The sequence below is a fragment of the Strix uralensis genome, chromosome 3 (assembly GCF_047716275.1).
Source record: "Strix uralensis isolate ZFMK-TIS-50842 chromosome 3, bStrUra1, whole genome shotgun sequence".
NCBI classification, from domain to species: Eukaryota; Metazoa; Chordata; class Aves; order Strigiformes; family Strigidae; genus Strix; species Strix uralensis.
Genome location: NC_133974.1, coordinates 89921177 through 89940371, shown reverse-complemented (window position 1 = coordinate 89940371; position 19195 = coordinate 89921177). Strand labels below are relative to the sequence as shown.

Sequence of the window (19195 nt, the reverse complement as noted above, 5' to 3'; positions counted from 1 at the left end):
ATTCATGCTGGATATGGGATATAAAAACCTTGACTGAAAGCCAGGATATGCAGAGTTAAGAAGACCTCCCACGAAGAACTGTGGGACTAATATAAGCCTACCAATAAGTATTGCTAGAGACCGATTTTAAAACTAAGTCTATCTGGGGTCACAAATTTTCATGAATTTATATTGTTATGTAATTTGTATCCTTGTTGTAGTGGTAGTGAGAAGAAATATTGTTGAATTTCATTATACTTAATGCATTTGGAGCTTTTCCCTCTCTCCCTGGCCAGTTGGGCAGAAGTGAATGGCAGTCCCTGTCCCAGTGCTCCTTCTGTGGAGGAGTCGGACTAATTCCTTTCTGGCATTGGTTTTGGCCAAACTGCTGTTTTGCAGAAGATGTGTGTTTGAACTGTTCTTGCGTGGGAATGCATCTCAAAGAAACGTGGCATATGATGCTATGTGCTACTGCATATTTCATCTCAATAGGGCTTTATTGGTTGAGTAAGCTATTAATCATTTTGATGTCACCTCTATCATGTTTAAAATTCTCTGCAACATTTATGTAGGGAAAAAAATTGACAGATAAAGGTTTGCTCCAAAGAACAATTTTAGTTTAAGTGGGATAAAAATATAATTATATTGGCATTACACAGAATGATGTCTAGACATTTACAAGCATGACCTTGTTTCTTCTAGACAAGAATAATTCTATTCAGTACTAGATACTTAACTTTTATTTGTCAGACAGCATGTGACACTAACTGTATTTGGATCAATGCCTTCTTGGTGTCATTTTTTCCCCTGGTAGAGTTATGGGTAAAGGAAATGAAATCGCCTATGTCCCACTGTCATGGTTTAACCCCAGCCACTAAATGTGAAACACAGCACCTACCAGCTACTAGGAAGAAAATTAGCTCTATCCCAGCTGAAACCAGGAATCCATTGGTTTCAGAAAGAAATAAAAAGTCCAATTTATTTATTATTTATTATAAGCCAAAGGGGAAAAAAACCCCTATATGCAATAGTATAAATGCTACTGGTGCTGAAGCCTAGTTACCTGAAACAATTCCCACACTTAAATGCAGCTTAAGAAAAAATTGTGTGATAGCCTTTGTAATCTTTGTAACTAGCATGTCAGCGTCTACAGGTGTGATGTGCACTTTGCACATATCACTCCCATACCCTCTTTTTTTTTTTTTATTGCTGAACATGTAATTTCTTTATATTAGACATTTTATCATTTTCTGTGTGGCAGTAACCTCACAGAAGCTGTTTTTCTGATTTAGGTTTTTTTTTCCCCCTTACTGCATATCTATGAGAAAATGTCACCTTCAGAAGCCCTTGGTTATTCTGAGTTCTTGTTATTGTAGCAATTTTTTTGTTGTGCCCTGTTTTTCCATTTGCTTTTTAAAAGAATTTGAAACAGCTGGGTAGTTTCAAACATATACTGTGAATATGTAAATAAAATGTGTAAATATATACAATGTTTATGAGATGGGCTTGGAATTTTTTGTAAATTATAAACAGAATTTTCAGCTTGTAAAGACAGAAGGCAAAAAAAAAAAGGTGATCAGAAACTGACTGTCTCTTCCAACATGTTTCTGCTGAAGACCCATTCTTGTTGCTCTTCCATGCTGATTTAAGGGAGACAAGGAAGGGGAAAAAGAAATAATGACATTTCAATATATAGCAGCTTTCCCTCACCTTGTCATCCTGTCTTTTCTCTGCTATGGAAGTGTTAGTCTTTGTCTGCTACTCTAATAAAAGTCGCCTGTGAAACAAAAATTGCAGGTTCAGGTGGTACATGCAACTAAAATATTTTTGGTTCCATCTTATGTTTTGGTTACAGTGACCATTCTTGGTCTGAACTGTGAAAATATCATCAGTCCTCCCAGCTGTGGGCATTAATGCCTCATCAGCTCAGGGATCTTTGGGGACAGTTTTTGCAGTGTGGAAAACGTTATCATTGCTTTAGAGCAGCTGCATTTTGATGAAGTGGATAGACTCTGAAGGCCTCTATGGTGCTCATTTCTGAGTGAACTCTTGCCTAGAGTGTTGTGTATGTTGGTGGAATTAAGATAGTAGAGGACATTTTAGCATCCCTTCTAGTTCTCTCCAGTCTTGTGAAATATGCAGCTCCATATCTTTTTGCCACAATGAAATGAGAATCAGAGCCCATTTATTTATCTAATAAATTTGGCTAGCTGGAATGGTGATATCAATTTCAACTAAGCTGGTGATGCTATTTATAGCATGTTGCATAAAGGCAAAGAAAATTATTTGTATAGCAGGAACATGGGACAAAAAATGAAGGTGTTCCTTCTAGGTTTCTGTGCTGTTTTCATTCTATCTTTACATGTTCCTTTTGTGCATTAAAGGTGTTAGTTACAGTGTTTGAAAAAGTATGAACTATGTTGTCAGACAGTATCATGAAGCAGACTGAAGTAGGCTCTGTATTGGCAAGGAACTGGACTGGGAACTTTATATTTCTCTTTGGTTTTCTTAAAGGTAGAGTTAAATTCTGGCGTAGCATAATGGTGATACTGCTGTGTCTTGAACCTGCACTGCTGTAGCTCCAGTGTCCATAGTATCAGTTACACAGTTAATTATGTTAGAGGAGGGAATGTCTTGATGGGGTTGGTTTGAGTGGATAGCCCAGCCTGTCCCTTTCCACAACACTCATATTATAGCTGCAGTCTTAGACTATGCTGGTAAGGTATGTGTGCTGCTGTCTCTTTGACTGTCAGCATCTGAGGTTGCCTGTGTTGGAGGCTGCCAGAGTCAATGGACATCAGTACCCAAGGAAGGTCCCCTTCCTTGTCATTTGGAGCTGACTTTAGGCTCTGCAGCTGTTCTGGGGTTCTGGATCTTCAGGTCCAGCCCATGGCAAGGCTGAGCATGTTTGTGTGCATATATAAATAGCTATTTTATATATATAAAATATATGTCTATATAAACATTAAAAAAAGGATATACATTATGTAAAATAACATGCAGTTTTTTTCTTTCTCTTCCTTTTTGAAAAATCCTAATAGAAAGAAGCTTGGCTGGACCACAAGCAGGAATGCAGGTGTCTTAAGAGCATCAAGCCTAATTTTCCTCCAGACTCTGTCAGACTTGCTGGCAGGATTGTTTTTAAACTAGTAAGTGACATTCTTTTAGATTTATTCAGTGTAGCAGATTCAGATAAGTACTTCTTAATTACATTAAAAATGTAGAGTGAAGAGCTAGGAAACTGAAGTGACTGGGATTGCTGAGCAAAATTGGACTGCATATTGCATTACAAGATTACTGATTAATTTGCAGAAATGCTGAAAGGATCAAGAGATAGTAAAATGGACATAATTAAGCTCAAGGGACCTGTTTATCAACTCTCTTCCTATGACTATGTGGTATATTCTAAACTTATTTCTGCCTGGCAGGAAAGCGCAGAGGAACACTGTTTTTTCTTTGATAGTACTGAAGTTACTGGTGCTTTTCTATTAACTTCACTGGGAACCTCATTCAGCCTTATTTATATGAGTGGTAAGGACAGAAACAGTTATCTAGCCCTTCCTTTAAGAGGGTACAATGCCATGCTTTCTAAACTGTCTTGGAAGTCCTGGGTGTTTGACATTCCCACAGTTTGATTAATATATGTGGACTAAATTTTCTGTTAGGTTAAGTAGCTTACGACTATGTGGTATTGTAAATCAAAAAGGATTTGCCCATTTTCTTGCTTGACCCTGCCATGATGCTGTTTGCTGTTTGTCTTGGATAAAAGTGTGTGCATTTGTCGTGGTCTGAGGTGATAAAATATGATTTAATAATTTATACATTGTTGGGAAGAGTGTGTGCATGGTTATTTTTAAAGGGCAAATATGTACCTAGCTGTACTGTGCATTAATTATAGTCACAAGAAATCTGAGACTGCTAAACTCATAAACTGCTTTCAGTTATAGTATAAAGTGCCAAAGTAAATTACTAAGGGTAAGCTGCCAAAGTGTAAAAAAAAAAAAAAAAAAAAAGTAGAAAGTGTTATAACACCATGAAGAATTTAGTATTTTTATGATAGTTTACAGAAAGTATGGAATGACCAGATTTATGTTGATGCTGTTAGCCTTACCTAATTATCTTACAGGCATATCACATTGAATAATCAATCTTGTAGAGTGTTTTGAAGATAAAGCATGCTATGTAAGTGCTAATTATCTGTTTTTCTCTACAGCTTAGACAATCAGTGTGCCTTTCTGAGAGACTCTACTCTTTTTCCGATCTTCAGTCGAGTAAGTAATTGCCAACCATATTGCAGAAGATGCTTCCAAGTTCTGCTTTACAGAATGGCCATCTGATTTTCTTGCAGCTTGCCTTCTGTAGGTCTGCTCTGTAGAATAACAGAATCAAAGACAAAAACTGCTAAAACCTCTGTGGGGAAGAACAATTTTTTCAGATATCAAGGACAAAACATGCGTGTCTTGTTCAAGCAAAACTTCTACCTGATTTTTTGGCTTTATTTTTTCTCATTTTAGTGGTGTACATCTTGCCTGTTCAGTTTTTAATTTACCTGATGCCTGCCTTATTACATACGTTGCCAATATTTTTATATGCATATACAAAAGTACATGTATTTTTACACTGAGGTTTTACTATTTTAATATTTATGTGCTATTCCATAAAGCTTTAAAATAGGAAAGAAATCTAAAATTTACAAAGCAGATGTGTATATCTTTCTTCTACATGACTATTCAATGGAGAAAAAAAAAAAATTTCACAGATGTTATTTTGTGTTTTCACAAGTTTCAACTGCTTGGGTAGGAAAGGATGCTTATTATAATCTCTCAGCAGAGCTAATGTTGAAATAGAAAACATTTTTTCCAGTTTTTGCAGTAGCTTAAAGGTTAAAGACTTATAAGGGAGGAAATACATCTTTAGTTCATTCTTGCATCTTGATTAATGGGATTTTCTAGAGAGTAATGTGACTATTTTGATTATCTCAACATTTTTTTTAGTGTTATTCAGAGCTTTGTCTATAAACCAGCTTGATCTATTGATATAGATAGGTAGAAATAAAAAAAAAAAAAAACATAAAAAAATACAATAACTAGTATTGCATTTTACTTCTGTACATCCTGACATTCTGCTGCCTTCTTTGAAAGTGCAAGGGCAAAAATAAGGCAACAGGTTTAAAGGGATAGAGGGAATACATTTCAATAACTTAAAACATCAGGATTTTCGGCCATAACTATTCTCAAATCATGTAACAGAGGTTTATGGGGAATTAGATGTGTATCTAAATTAAGAACAGCGTTTCCTGATGCTTCAGATGAAGTTAAAATGATGAAGACTATGGACTTCTATGCTTTATGGCACTGCTGGGATCCAGGGAAAAAAAAATTCATTGTGGTGCTCTATTGGACCAATAGCTGAACAGTAGCACATGAGGAACTGGAGGGAAGGGAAGAGCTTCCCTTTAAAAATTAGATACAGATCGCTTGTACAGCAATTTTCTCTAGTGTAGGCAGAGATTATTGTGTAAGCGGTAATTCCATACAAACTGAGGCTTCTCAGTACACTCAGATGATGATCTCAGCTTCCCTTAACTTGACTGGAGCCAAGGAGAATAGTGTGATAAGTTGTCTGGAGAGAACCTTGGTATTGAACAAGGCTAAGCTGCAATGGATAAATGGTACAAAAATCTGTAAAATGGCGAGAAGCTTCTACTAAAATTCTCATTCTGAAGGAAATGCTGATATGGCTTGTGGTACAGGTGGGATGACTGTCCTCTCACTGATACAGAAACAGCTGATCCATAGCAAGTTAGTTTAGGAGGAGGCAAATCCACATCTACTGTTTCATCTGTATTTACTCGAAGATCTTTAATAACAATTCCTGTGTAATCTTCTTGACTCCAAAGCTCAAGGTGTTCAGGACTCCTAGACATTAAAGTTGATACTTTACAGAATACAGTACAAATGGCTTATGATGCTTGCATAATCTTATGTAAAGGTTTTAGCTAATGCTTTCCTTTGATGTTTTCACAGCTTCCTTGCTCGAGTGAATGCACGGTCTATGGTTTTGCAGTTAGAATAGTGCAAATCAATGTTCTGGGATGGTGTGACAACTTGTAGTAGCTGTGATGCTTTTTTACTGCCTCTGTAGCCTCAAAAGCTACTGTTATTTCATAACATTTTTCCCATTTACTGCACAATTTACAGATGGTGTTGATAAAGATTTACTTTCCTTGAGTATTTGTTAGAATCCATAGGAAAGCCAGAAAAGTGTTTTCATTAGAAGCCTAAGTATATAGGGGAAAAGATTTCATTGGAAGGAATCATATGAACTAGAAATACAGGTTGTGATCTTCTGAAGCAAAAAACTTCTCAGGAAGCATCTGTTACAATAGAACATAGTGTTGAAACACTAGTCAGAAATATGACAGAATTGTAATTGATGCTCTTTTTTCTTTTAGTTCTTTTTTTCTGGAAGTCCAAAATATTTGAAAAGTGCTATTGTCTCTGTGCTGTCTCAGTCTCCATTACACTTACTTTTTGAAGTTACTTTACACGGTTGGGTGATTTTCAGTGTGGGTGACATATGAACTGAATAAGTACATAAAAAGTTTTACATGCTTATCAAATAATTGTCCGATAAAATATGTAATACGTATATTTAAAAAAACACCATCGTGGAGGCATCTAGGCCTTTATAAAGTTCTATTCCCAGCTCCATAGTTCCTTCAAATTCATTGCGTAACCTGGAACTCAGATTAAGTAGCAGGGGTGTCTGTGTGCATTGTTACTTTTGCTGGTTCTCATTTATTATAAGACAATTACTTCCTTACATGGTTCTACAGGATAGCTATCTGTTATGACCATTCATAAATCAACTTTGCTTTCACTTACCAAGATTCAGTATGCAGAAAAGAGTTTGTGTGCTGTACTATGGGCAGACTTTTTGCTACTTTACTTGTCTCAGTATCAGCTGCATAATTAAATCACCATGCCTTATTTAGAAAACTTTTCACAGGCCTTTTGTAGCATTTTCTCTCCCATACCAGGGTTCTTACACAATTGAACAGTTTCTTGAAAACAGTTTGCTTTTGGCCTTGGCTTCTTGATATGCTGTGAAAACCAGGTCTTGATCATTTGCCATTAAAGATCCTGTGGGACTTTTTGCTGGGATCAGTAGCTCTGGTGTCCTGGACAGATTACAATGTGGATAAGTGCATTCTGCTCCTGCCTCTGTCATTTCTCCTTGAAGTTCCAGTTGGATTTGGTATTGTTCCCATCTGTCCTAAACTACAGTGTCTATTTATACTGTGGTGCTTACATGATTTTTCTTACCCATTCTAGAGGTGGTTTTTTTGCTAATAGTGAAGCAAATCATGCCTTCCTCTCTTTGTCATAATACATTTTTGCAGTGTACTTCGGGTAGTTTAAGATGAATGACATCATGTCTTGAAAATTATATTTGAAGAAAAAATCATGTTCAGTTTCAAAGGAATATTATCTATGAAATGCAAATGTATGTTTATGATTTTTTTAAAAAAATTTTTAAACTTGAGTTTTCCAGTCATCTAAGAGTTTGCTGCTTTTCTTGAAGACAGTCCTAATAGATATGATATTTTTCTATACCAGAGATTTCCATACATTGTGAAGAGCACACGTCTGGGTTTCTAACATGTACATTCATTCAGGCTTGCAAGATCACCCTCAAATATCCACGCTGTTAAGATGCACACGGGTAGCGCTGGGGGTAGCTATAAAAAGGCAAATACTTTGTTAAACAGGCTTTGTGCCAGGTATGGAGGGGCATATCTCAGCATTCCTAATACTAACTAGTTTGAACTTTGCGAGGAGCTGAATCTGATTGCTCTGGGAGAGCATGTCTCTCCTTTCCTAACCTTAGTAGGGACAGAGACCACCTTTAAGATTCCTCTGGAGTCATTGCTTGCTCAGCACATTGCAGAGTCACCCCAGGCATGGCTTGTAGATGGCATTTCAGCAGCAACAACTGATCATTGGCATAAGAACAGACCTTAGAAAGTGTTTCTTTATGCTGAAATGAACACAATATACAATAGATAATACAGATGCTTTTCGAACTCTCTATGTAGGATGAAGAGGGGCACATTTGCCATAATATGGTGTACTGGTAGGGTTGCATCATTTGGTTAAGCAGGGTGGCCCTCAGTGGCACCAGAGGAAGTCTAAACAGAACCAAAGAGTTTGGAAATAAGGAAACCCATAGCAGACTAGAAGCAAATTGTAGCTGGTTCCACTGGAAGACTTCTAGCTGATAGCTGTCCATGGGTGCTGGCCATTTTAGTAAGCCAGCATTTAGTGCTCTGCCAGAAGTAGTTCATAGATTATTAAAGCAGCTCACTTGTGTGGTGGTGTGTGAAATATAAATTCTGTGATAGCCAATTTACAACCTACAAAATAGACTGTACCTTCAAGCAGAGGGGTGCTGAGTGGGATAGAGCACAGAAGCCCAAGCATCGTCCACACTAGACAGCTCTTTAACCAAACCCAGTGACATTTGCTTTAATTGCACCTTCTTAAGTGAGTGACTAGGAATTAGCTTTAAAGAGGAACACAGGTCTTGAATTGTCCTTCTAGGAGGCCAACAATCTTGCATCTAAAGTACAGGGAAGAACCTTTCTTGGTGAAAGCTTATTTTCATTCCCATTAAGGATAGACGTTTAAAATAAAATAACAATTCACCATTATGCAGAGATGAAATTGATTCATAGTGCATAATAATCCTCTTTGCCTTTTGTTATAGACTGATGCTTGAATCTGTTCATTTTCACATTCTCCATTTAGGCCTTATTCATTTTGTGCTAACCAGCAGGAAAAATGTGAAGCAGGTAAAGGCACTCAACTTACTAGGGCAGCTGAGTTTCACTTTCCATGTTATCAGTGACATGATGCATGCATGATCACTTCATTAGAAAATAAGGCACTATGTTTTTTTTTCTGATTCAGCATTCCTATCCATAAAACATGATTAATGTTGTTTTGGTATTTAATAAAGTGGTGTTTGCTTAATATTCTTCCATATCCATTCCATTTACCAGCTGCTGTGTACGAAACCTTTGTCTCTAAAACACTTTTCCTTTTGATCTGCCAACACAAAGTGTTTCTGACGCAGCTATGGATATTACAGTATAAAAATATGCACTGCTGCAAAGAGGAAGGTACTGCTGCATAAACTTTCAAGCACATTTTTAATGTTACAAATCCAGATGCCCAATTTTTGTACGTAATGTCTTATATCTGCTTACACATCTGCTTTATTTATTGGCTTTTGATCTTTAACTCACCACTGTATTCATATGATTTGGCAGCAGCAACCTGATAAACTTTTCTGTGTGTTGATAGGTAGCTGTCACAAAAAATGACAAATGTGCACTCTCTGTCAAAACTGCCCTCTGTCAAGATTAATTCTGGGTCTGGAAATGTCTAGACTGTATGGCTGCCATTTGACATTTTCAAAATGTTGGCAAAAGGTTCTGTTTACAACATGATATAAGTTTTTTGGTTTTTTTTTTTTTTTTTTCCCCTTAAGATATTGAACAGTTAAGCGAAGAAATGAAAGATGGCCTCAGGCACCTTGCACAGACTTTGCAACTGTATTTGAAAACAGAGATCCAGGATGCATCTCACTTGCCACCTGTAATTGACTTTTTTCAGATCTTCACAAAAGTAAGTGTTAAAATGTAATTGCTTGACAACTCATAAATTATCCTTTCTTTATGTTCTTGATTTATTTTTGAGTGGGAGTTCTGTAGATACATCCAGAATGTGATATATGACAAAGTGAAACCAAACTCTTTATTTTTCCTATTCAGTTAGTATTTAAGCGGAAGTATAGCTATTACATAATTGTAACATTTAAAAATTAAAGCAGCAGCCAGAGGATAACTTTTCTTTTCCTTTTTTAAATTATCATGTTAAAGCTCTTGCGGGAAAACCCCACAATGTTGCATTAAAAACCAAACAAGTTCAAAAACAACTGAGTCAACCTAAGTAATTTTCCCACAGTAATGAAAAGCATATAGCATCACTCTTCAGCCTAGAATTTTTCTGCAAAGTGCAGTAGCTTATATTTGCAGATATACTCCCATTCTGTTTTGTCAGTTAGTAGTATGTGCTCATGGGTGTTCCTGACAGTACTGTATTCCACAAACTGCTTTCTCAGGGGCCATGTGGATTATAAAAGGCTACATGTAAAGTACTTTAATTTCCACCGTATGTAAAATGTTTGTTGTGTTACTAACTATTGTTCCCTTTCGCTGTACATATTTTATTGCTTTTCATTCAGAAATGTAATTTGAACAATGCTAGCAGAAGTATTTCATATGGAGAATACTCATAGTTTTAACTTGATTTAATTTTTGATTTCTAATGGATTGATAAATTCTATCATAAGATTTATCTTAACTCATGCATGTTTTAGTTGTTTTAATAAGCATTTTCTTATGAAGTCAAACTCCGGGATGTTTTTCTTCTGATATAAACAAAAGGAAGAGCCTCTTGTAAAGAAATTAAAAATGCAATACACAATTTTTTTGTTTTTTTTTTAAATCTCTTAGCACAACTGTGGAATCTGTTTTGATGTGGACAGAAGGAATAGGAGTAATATAATCAACTGTGTTCTTTTTCTGGATTTTTAAATTGGTGATTAGACTGCTGTGATGTAAAGTTGCCATTTTCCCTGAAAAACCATGCAGGCTGAAATGCACCCAGTCAAAAGGGCTCATAAATGAAAACCTTATGCACTACCTAGTCTCCACTCAAACTTTTACTGTCTTGTATTGGCACGCTGGTTTGGCCTGAACTTTCAGATGCATTTCACATGAAATATGCATGCTGTGTTAGCTGGCTTGGAGAATTTGTACAGCTGAAGATAAGGCTGAGTATCAGATGATGATCACTGCCTAACCAGTTTGAACTGAGTCACAGCTTGTAAGAAATTCTTTACAAATGTTGTTGCCTTCTATGTAATAATAAGCTTAAGGTGGAGGCTGGCCATGGTGGCTTTACAGGAACAGTGTGATGGTTGCTCAATATATTGTAGCACTGGTGAAGAAAATAAGGAAGCTATTTAAATTTTTTTGTGTACACACATGCACAAGCATCTGCACATATGTCCATCTCCTCTTCCTTCCCATGTATTTTACCAAGGTGATGCAAGTGGTCATCAAGGGCAGACTAAAAGTCAAGACTTCCCAGTTCCATATCTTGTTAACTGGTGAACTAGGAATGCTCTGGTTAACAACAACATCTGTCCCACTATAACTTTGCTATCGCAAAGATATTTTTAACAATAGGTTCCTTATGTTGACTGTGAATTTGTCCCTATCCCATTGAATGTACTGCATAGTACCAAGTTTTTAAGTTGTTGCCTTTTTTTTTTTTCTTCTGGAAATTTAGAGGCTCCTAGACCATTAAAGTAGGTCATGTTTCCTTCTTTTGCTCACTTTGCTGAGTCTGTGTGATAGTCTACCCTAGGAAAATGGAGAGCAAATGACATACACCTATCATGGGTACAGGTACTTCATATCACTAATAAAAAGAATTGACAGAAGGGACAGAGGAATCTGACTGAACAGGTGAGTTGGTTGGGAGAAAGTAGCTGTTGACTAAATATACCCATATGCTTTACATGTGAGTAAAATCAGCATCTTGTTCCATCAAGCACAATGCTTTTTTGAAAGCTCTATTGTCGCTCTCTATTTTTCCATGTGGTAGTTTATAGCCTTCCCAATTTTGTTGTCACATGAGTAAGTTATGAAATATGGCATTATATTAAAATATGATTTTAATATGCCCCCATCCCTAGTGAGGTAGCACCAGGCATTTTCTGCCACTCCCACAGAATGATAAGCTGAATGTCAGTGCAAAAAACACTTGTGTTTTTTTTTCCTTAAACTGAATAGAGATGCTTATTCCCAGCAGGTAAAATTTAAGGCTTTGGAACTGTAAAGGCTCTGATAAGACTTATGTGGTCTCTTCTCTATAGTGTAACTAAAAAAGACCAGCTGTGATGACTTCTCTGTGTGGTCATAGAATAAAGAAATACTACAGATACATGACTTCAAGATGTAATCTTGTTTTCCCAACCTCTTCCAAAATTCCTTTCAAGTTCAGTAGGTGCTTATTCTAACATTGAACTTCTTTGGATCAGTTCTTTCATTGCATACCACAATAAGATCCAGTCAAAGGTCATTTTTTATTCTGTTTGATGCTGGATCCTCAAGAAGGAAAATAAGCAGACAGCCAGAGAAGAACGTTCCTGCAGCGAGATGACTAAATTCCAGATAGTTCTTGGAAAAATCTCCAACCTGATTTAGGTCTAAAGAGTTTCTCGGAAGCTCTTTTAAACAGTCCTCCTTCTCTGCTGGCCACTGCTCTTGTCTTTGTGAAAATTAGTTATAGCTTTTTCCACTTACTTGTCATGGTTAATGGGCAGAGAGTCCCCTTGAGTGCAAACCTGTGGAAACTTCCCATCAAAAATCAAAGAAAGTTTTGCCATTTCTTTCCAAGGGAACAGAATTTCACCCCAGTATATTTCTAGTTTGTGTAAGACCTGTGGAAAATACCAGCCATGCTGAATGGGGAGGTGTTTCAGAAGGGTAATGTACCTTCCTTTTTGACAGTGTTGCCCTGTACTTACTATGCAGTTTGCTTTTGTATCAACCATTCTTTGACCTGGAGTTGGATTTTTTTCATTCTTGCTATCTGATCACTCTTCAGAAGCTCCAGTTTATTTAACATGCTATTTATCAAGGTTGTGACTGTTTTTAAATTTGGATCCTCAGTATTAAACAGAATTATCTGCAGCTAATTACGTGATAAGGCTTTAACTCCACTGAGACGTTTTCTATGTCAAGATAAATTTTTGACACCATGGTTTTATGGTTAATGATGTTTCCATAACCTTGAGATAAAATCAGTCCTTGGTTTTTATTCTTCAGCTTTTACTTGCATGTGTGAGGAGGTGGCCTGGAATCCTGTGAGACATTTAATGGGTGTGGGATAAAGAATTACAATTTTTTGTATACATTTATGGTTCTTTTCATAATAGCAGACAGAACCATGTAAACTACTTAAGACATTGAATGAAATCTGTACCTACCATGTTGACTGTATAACAGTGAGTGACTCCACTGGCTGGATTCAGACCCAAGATGACTTTTTTTTTTAGACCAAATACAAACTTGGTGTCTTAGAATTGCAACTACTCATACTATGTCAGAATTGACTTTCTGAGCATTTTGAAATTGTCTGAAAACGTTGGTTTTTTTTTTTTCAATTAACAAGAAAAAAGAAGAGATTCTGATGTTAGATAAAATGGTAACCATTTGAAAGATCTCCTAACTTCAGATCCTCACATTTATAAAAATAGTAAGAAATATGCAACCTTGTCATTAAATAACAGCAAGGTAAAATCCAGTGACAGTTAATGAACTGTAACATGACAGAGTTCTAGAGCAGTTTAGTAATCTTAAAACAGAATTTTGTTGGAAAAGAAAGGGTTTCTAAATGGTGTTCTGATGAAATTGTTGATAACAAACTCTTTGGAGAGGGGTGCTGGACTGAAGATTCTTGGCACCCCCAGAGAGCAGAGATGATAATTTACTGCTGAAATAGCAATCTCTAATTTTTCTGTTGTGCAAAATTTCACTTTCTGGACAGTATCTTAACTGCATGTGGGGTGATAGAGATCAGAGAGCATTTTTGTCTTTCTGAAAGTTTTAATCTTTCCTGCAGTTCCAACCTTGCCACTTTTCTACTTTGAAAGTAGATGTGCTGCTTTCATTCAGTTCACTGGAGAGGTCCCACCTGTATATGTGAGCTGAATATGCCTCTTTATGCAGGTGATGTCCTGCTCACCACCCTTTTCTCAGGTGCTGTCCTACTCTTTCCTTTCCAGGTCAGTTTAGAATTGACACAGATCAATGATGGAGTAAAAACAGGTCTAAGTGATTGCAGAACTAGAAGTCTAGGGTAGAATGAATAAGAAAGTCAGTATCCATATACACTGGAAACATATGTGCATCTTTCCTATGTCAGACTAATTTTTTTTTCTACCTCATATTTTTGAGGTTTGTGAAGTTGAAATTAAAGAGGAGATAGAATTTTGATGCTGTATGCTAGTCCTTGTGTACCCACAGACAGTTTTAACTGAAAGTCCATCTGGTTGTCTGTTTAGGCTGTTGGTATAACTGATTTTATTTTTAACTTAAGAAATAAGGAGGCTACTGTAAAGTGCAGAGGTACATCCCTCAAGAGACAAAGTGCCCTGGTCTCTTTAAAATCTTTTATTCCTCCTATTGAAGATTAAAAATATTTTACTTGTTCTTCTAAGTTTTCAGTACTTACTTTTTATTCCACTCAATGCTTTGAAAGTGTTTCTGTTCAACATAAAGGGTATTAGTACCATTTTAAAAAAATCATCTTCTTGAAGGGGTTTTGGTATGTATCTGCATAGGCAGAAGAGAACTGGGAGTTGAGCAGTGTCCCTTGGCCTTTGTAAAGTCTGAATACTAAATTTATTTGGGTCACTCTTTAAGTGCAAGTTGAAGGAAACAGTCTCACTTAATGATATGACTGGAAAAAGTATGTTTAATCTTCACATTGCTTCCTCAGATATTATAGGCATCAGGTAGCATATGTTCTCTGAGAAGACCTATGAAGACAAGATACATCTGCCTGGTCAAGATATTCTTTAGCAGCACTTTCAGTAGGTTACTCTTAGGATTCACTAGTTAACTTAGTAATCCATGTTAGCAGGGGAATGAAAGTGATTTGTATCAAGAGATCCAAAATAAATATTGGGGAAAAAGTTAAGAGTAAAGTTATGAGCAAGATAAGAGTTGTTAAAGGCATACAGGTGAAGGCTGCTCGCTGATGCAGGTTTTGCTAATCTAATTAACTCTGGATGCACTTGTTTGATTTCCCTATGATTAGGAGGCTATGAAGTCCTTTTTCTGGAGATGACAAAAGTAAGTGCATGTTTATCAATCATTGCTCTTTGTGTAATTCAAATCTAATGTATGTTGCTACCCTGTCTCATGCAAACTTGTGTGTTTATGGTAAATTAAAGACCAGGCCATTACTGACAAATTTATTTTTAGTCATGGCCCAGGAAACTATTTAGCAAAAACCTTTCCATTTTGATCATTCTTTTTTCTTATAATTTCCAAAGTCTTGTAATTTCTAGAAATCATTATACCTGAAACAACAGTGGTTAAGCCTAGGTGCTCAACATACGGTTGTTTGTCAATCTTGACTGTTTTATTTTTATTTTAGAGTTGGAGGGCTATGTTTCTGCTCATCAAACTATATCAGAACCTTTTTCTCTGACTGTTGCCATCTTTAAGGCTATTACATGAGATTTCTGATTATCTTTTTATCTAAAGTGCTATTGATTTAGTATTTCTGTTGATAAAGTTTTGTTTGGTGGGAATATGAACATGGTGTGTCCTAACTCCTGTTCTGTCTGTGTGTAGTTTCAAGCCATTGAAAGGTTCACACTTAACAACTGTTAAAAAGTGACTTGTGATCATCACAAATATTGTGCTCAGTTATTGCCTAAATAATTTCAGGAGAATTTTTCTGTGCTCTTTTTCCAGTGTATTTCACAGGAGCATAGCAGAACTCATTCTGGTAGACCTTCATATTTGTTTTCAGAGGACATGAATGATCACTTCCCTAACATTTATTGTTGATTCTGAGGAGCTGCCTTATCTATTAAGAGGGGAATAAGCTAAGGTCAGACTCTGCTTTTGCAGTATATAAAACCAAAGGAAACGGGAAAAGCTAAATGTATTAGGAGAAGACGAAGCACTGGTTCATGCAGCATAGCAAACAGCCAATATTTTTTTGAATATTGGATTTTATTGTTTACATAGTTTGACTTCAGCATTTTAAACTCACTGTTTTTGTGATGATCCAGTAACAGACATTAGAAAGATTCAGGTGCTCACACATGCTTCCTGCCAAAAGGGCTCCCTTTGGTTTGTTAGACAGCCTTACAGAAGCCTGGATGAGCCAATGTCAGCTAATGAGCAGAGCTGTTTGACCCCTGGAGTTGAGGACAGCACTAGAAAAAGTCCGTGATGCAGACTAATTTCTGGCTTAACTTTCATTCTGCATCTTAGATTTTGAGGAAGGGTGATATTGCATAAGTACAGTGAGGGGAAAAAAGTCAGGAGGTTGACTTGTAGTGAGGAAAGGTAGGGAAGGTCTTGGGGCTATTTAACAATTAATTTACTTGGTCTGGGATCACAGGGTTGTTCTCCTGTCAATACTGCTACTTTTGAAAGAGTAGGAGTAAGTAGAAAATCTGAAGTTGACCTTGTTTTTCATTTATCTCTGCCTATGGTTTTGGCTTCTTTATTAAATGACAAAAATGCTTTTCATTTGCAGAGTGTTTCCAATAAGGCTCAAGAAGAACCTGAAGAAGATGTAGCAATGATTCTTTATGGTTTTCTTGTGTGACAGACGAATATTATTTCTAAGGAAGAAAATAAAGGTTAATAGAGAATGGTCATACAGCTGTCTTTTTGTAAGAGGTCTATAGTGCAATCAGAACTAAATCACACCTCTCCTACCACACAGTGTAGTAGTAACACTCTGCTGCTTGTTGCCACAATGTAGCAATGAGTAAGTGTAAAGACAATTGGAATAGGAACAGTTGTGAATAAGAACCTACATCTTAGGTTGTATCTTTTTAATTTTGTATAAATAGTTCTATACTGCTGCTAAGATTTTCACTGTTTGGTTAACTATGTGCTCTCTTAAAGTCAGGATTGCAGAGGACATGACAACACTGTGCATCAGCTTTGAAGACAATGGTGCAAGTAGAAGTAAAAGAAAAAATAGTAAAAATTCTAATAAAATGGGAAGAAATGTTGCAGCAGTACTCTAGAATGAGGGTGGTAAACAGTCTGAGAAGACTCCACTCTCTATTTCACCAAATGAAAGTTGCGTCTTTCCAGGAAGTTATTTTTGTCTTATGTGATTTTTGAGGTTTAGTTATTTCCTGTTATTTCCCCATTGAATTATAATTTGGAGAGATAATTTTCCATAGCAATTATATTAATTTTTAGTCACAATAGTTACCTTCAAGAACAATAGGGTATTGTAGCAGACCATGAAACAAGGCTTTAAAAATCAGATAGGATTGTTAGAGCAGTGGGATTACAATTAAAATATAAACTTTTCTAACAAAGCTTGGTGCATTGAAAGTAAGACCATAAGACTACAATTCTTCAGACTAAGCTTATGGTATAATTCAGGTCCCATCATTTAGTTGTGTGCACCATCTGTTTTACAAACTGCCTGTAGTATAACAAACACCAGGTGTAGAAAACAAGGTAGAAGAGTTCTAAAACAAGGAGTGGTTGGGAAGAATTTGTAATAATTTGGTTGTGTGTAGTAGGAAGGAAAGCCTTGCTCTTGGAGGGTAGGGGATAAGGAAGAGAAAAGACTGTTTTTTAAGGAGATTAATTCAGCCCTGACTGAAAAGCATATGCTTCTAGAAAAGTTACTGCCTTGAGTGGGCCCAGGTGGGTGGGAGCGGGGAGAAAAGTATGTATACTTTTTGTTCAGTGGACACTTCTTCTGTCATGCAAAGTTGGAAGTAATAAGACAGGAAAGAGTCTGGAGAAATAAATGGCAGGGTAGTGTATCTTGCAACTCTCACCTTCCCCCCCCCCCCCCCAGCCCCTCTCTCTCTGATTTAGGTCTAAAGCTGTGATAGTACTGTGCAGAACTGAAAAGGATCCAGGTGGCCAGGGACTTAATTACCATTACTTTGCATAATGCTGCTCAGAGCATGTCCACAAAACACAGTGCTTAAAAAGCTAATGGTCTCTGAGATGTGATATACATCAGTCTCTTTTCTGGCACCCTTTTGGAAGTGGACTGGAAACAGTAATGATAAAAAGCTTTAGTGGTTGTAGCAATTGGAGTACATGCACAAAAATATGTGGGGTGAGGCACCTTCTATGTTTAGGAAAAGCCAGCATGAAACAAGGTCATGGAGAGATGTTTAGTAAAGATCTGAGTAGTAAATGAAAAACACTTACATCCTCTATCAGCAATTTTAAAAGCCTCTAATTGAGGAGGATAAGCCTGATAACTGCTTGTAATGCTTTTGGCAGCAAACTGTTCTATCCTTGTGTTTAGGGTGACCTGCAGTGGGGTTGCTTAAAGCAGTTTTGCTTGTTTGTTTTGGCTGTGAGCAGAGCTAGAATTCTGTGTGGCAGGATTATTAATCAGCTCTGAGACTTGTTTAACATGTTTAATAGATGAAAAGGCTAAAAATTGTTTTCCTTCCAGAATGGCATTGGAGTAGATTGATAGTCTGTAAAAATACCATGCTCTTTGAATATAGGATGGGGAACCATGTATTTGTGGTGTTACTGTTGACTCACTGTTATCTCAGCTGCCTCAGAGCCTCTCTGAAAATGAGGGTAACTTTGTCTGTCTAAAGTATCCTATAGAGTTAAGTAGCTGTTGCAGTCTAAGTAACAGAAGGTGAGACATCTGTCACATGTAGACATTTCAGTGGGTGTCAATTAAATTATACCTACCTACATGAAATTTAGTCCTTAAAGTGTGTTATCTCCCTATTCCCCTGCATATGAGTATTATATGTTTTTGTTTTATCAACACTGTGGTTGTGATGTTAAAAATTTTTTGGCGTGTCCTATTTCATTAAAACTACTCCCAAATTTGTTGTGGAAATAAGATGGAGAAAGAAACAATAGTCATACTGTGTCAGGATCACAGTCTAATTGATCCACTATCCTGTATTTTAGTATGGGTGAACAGCGGTCAAAGTGGTTGTAGTGGTGATATGCTGTGAGCTGGCTTGAGATCACTTTGCTTTTACCATAGCAACCTGAATCTGACAAAGTCTAATTTAGACAGTTTCTTGGCATGGCAGTGGGTATAGATATTCCGTAATAGCAGCTGGCAGCAGATACTGAGGAGCAAGACCCAAGAACTCTGTGATCGACAGGCATGATGATTTGTCATAGCTTTCTTGCTTGCATATTCCTACACACCTGCCCTGGAAGTTCCCATGCTGTCCAAAGGTAGCTACATGTTGATTGACTGTCAGAGTGAGATCCAGGAATATTTCCTTTAGGAGCTCATCTAATTTGCCTTAGTGATCTATTTTTTTTTTTTCTCCATATCCACTTCTT

At 36.8% G+C, this 19195-nt stretch overlaps 1 protein-coding gene across 2 annotated transcripts in view; it reads left to right on the top strand.

Annotated features, from left to right (window-relative positions):
• SMYD3 (SET and MYND domain containing 3) overlaps window positions 1-19195 on the top strand; it is a 431626-nt gene that overhangs the window by 61157 nt on the left and 351274 nt on the right. For both annotated transcript variants that reach the window (XM_074863269.1, XM_074863270.1), the window contains exons 3-5: window positions 3021-3128; window positions 4193-4250; window positions 9538-9674. In XM_074863269.1, the coding sequence (XP_074719370.1) occupies window positions 3021-3128; window positions 4193-4250; window positions 9538-9674 (303 nt within the window). The remainder of the gene's footprint in view (window positions 1-3020; window positions 3129-4192; window positions 4251-9537; window positions 9675-19195) is intronic.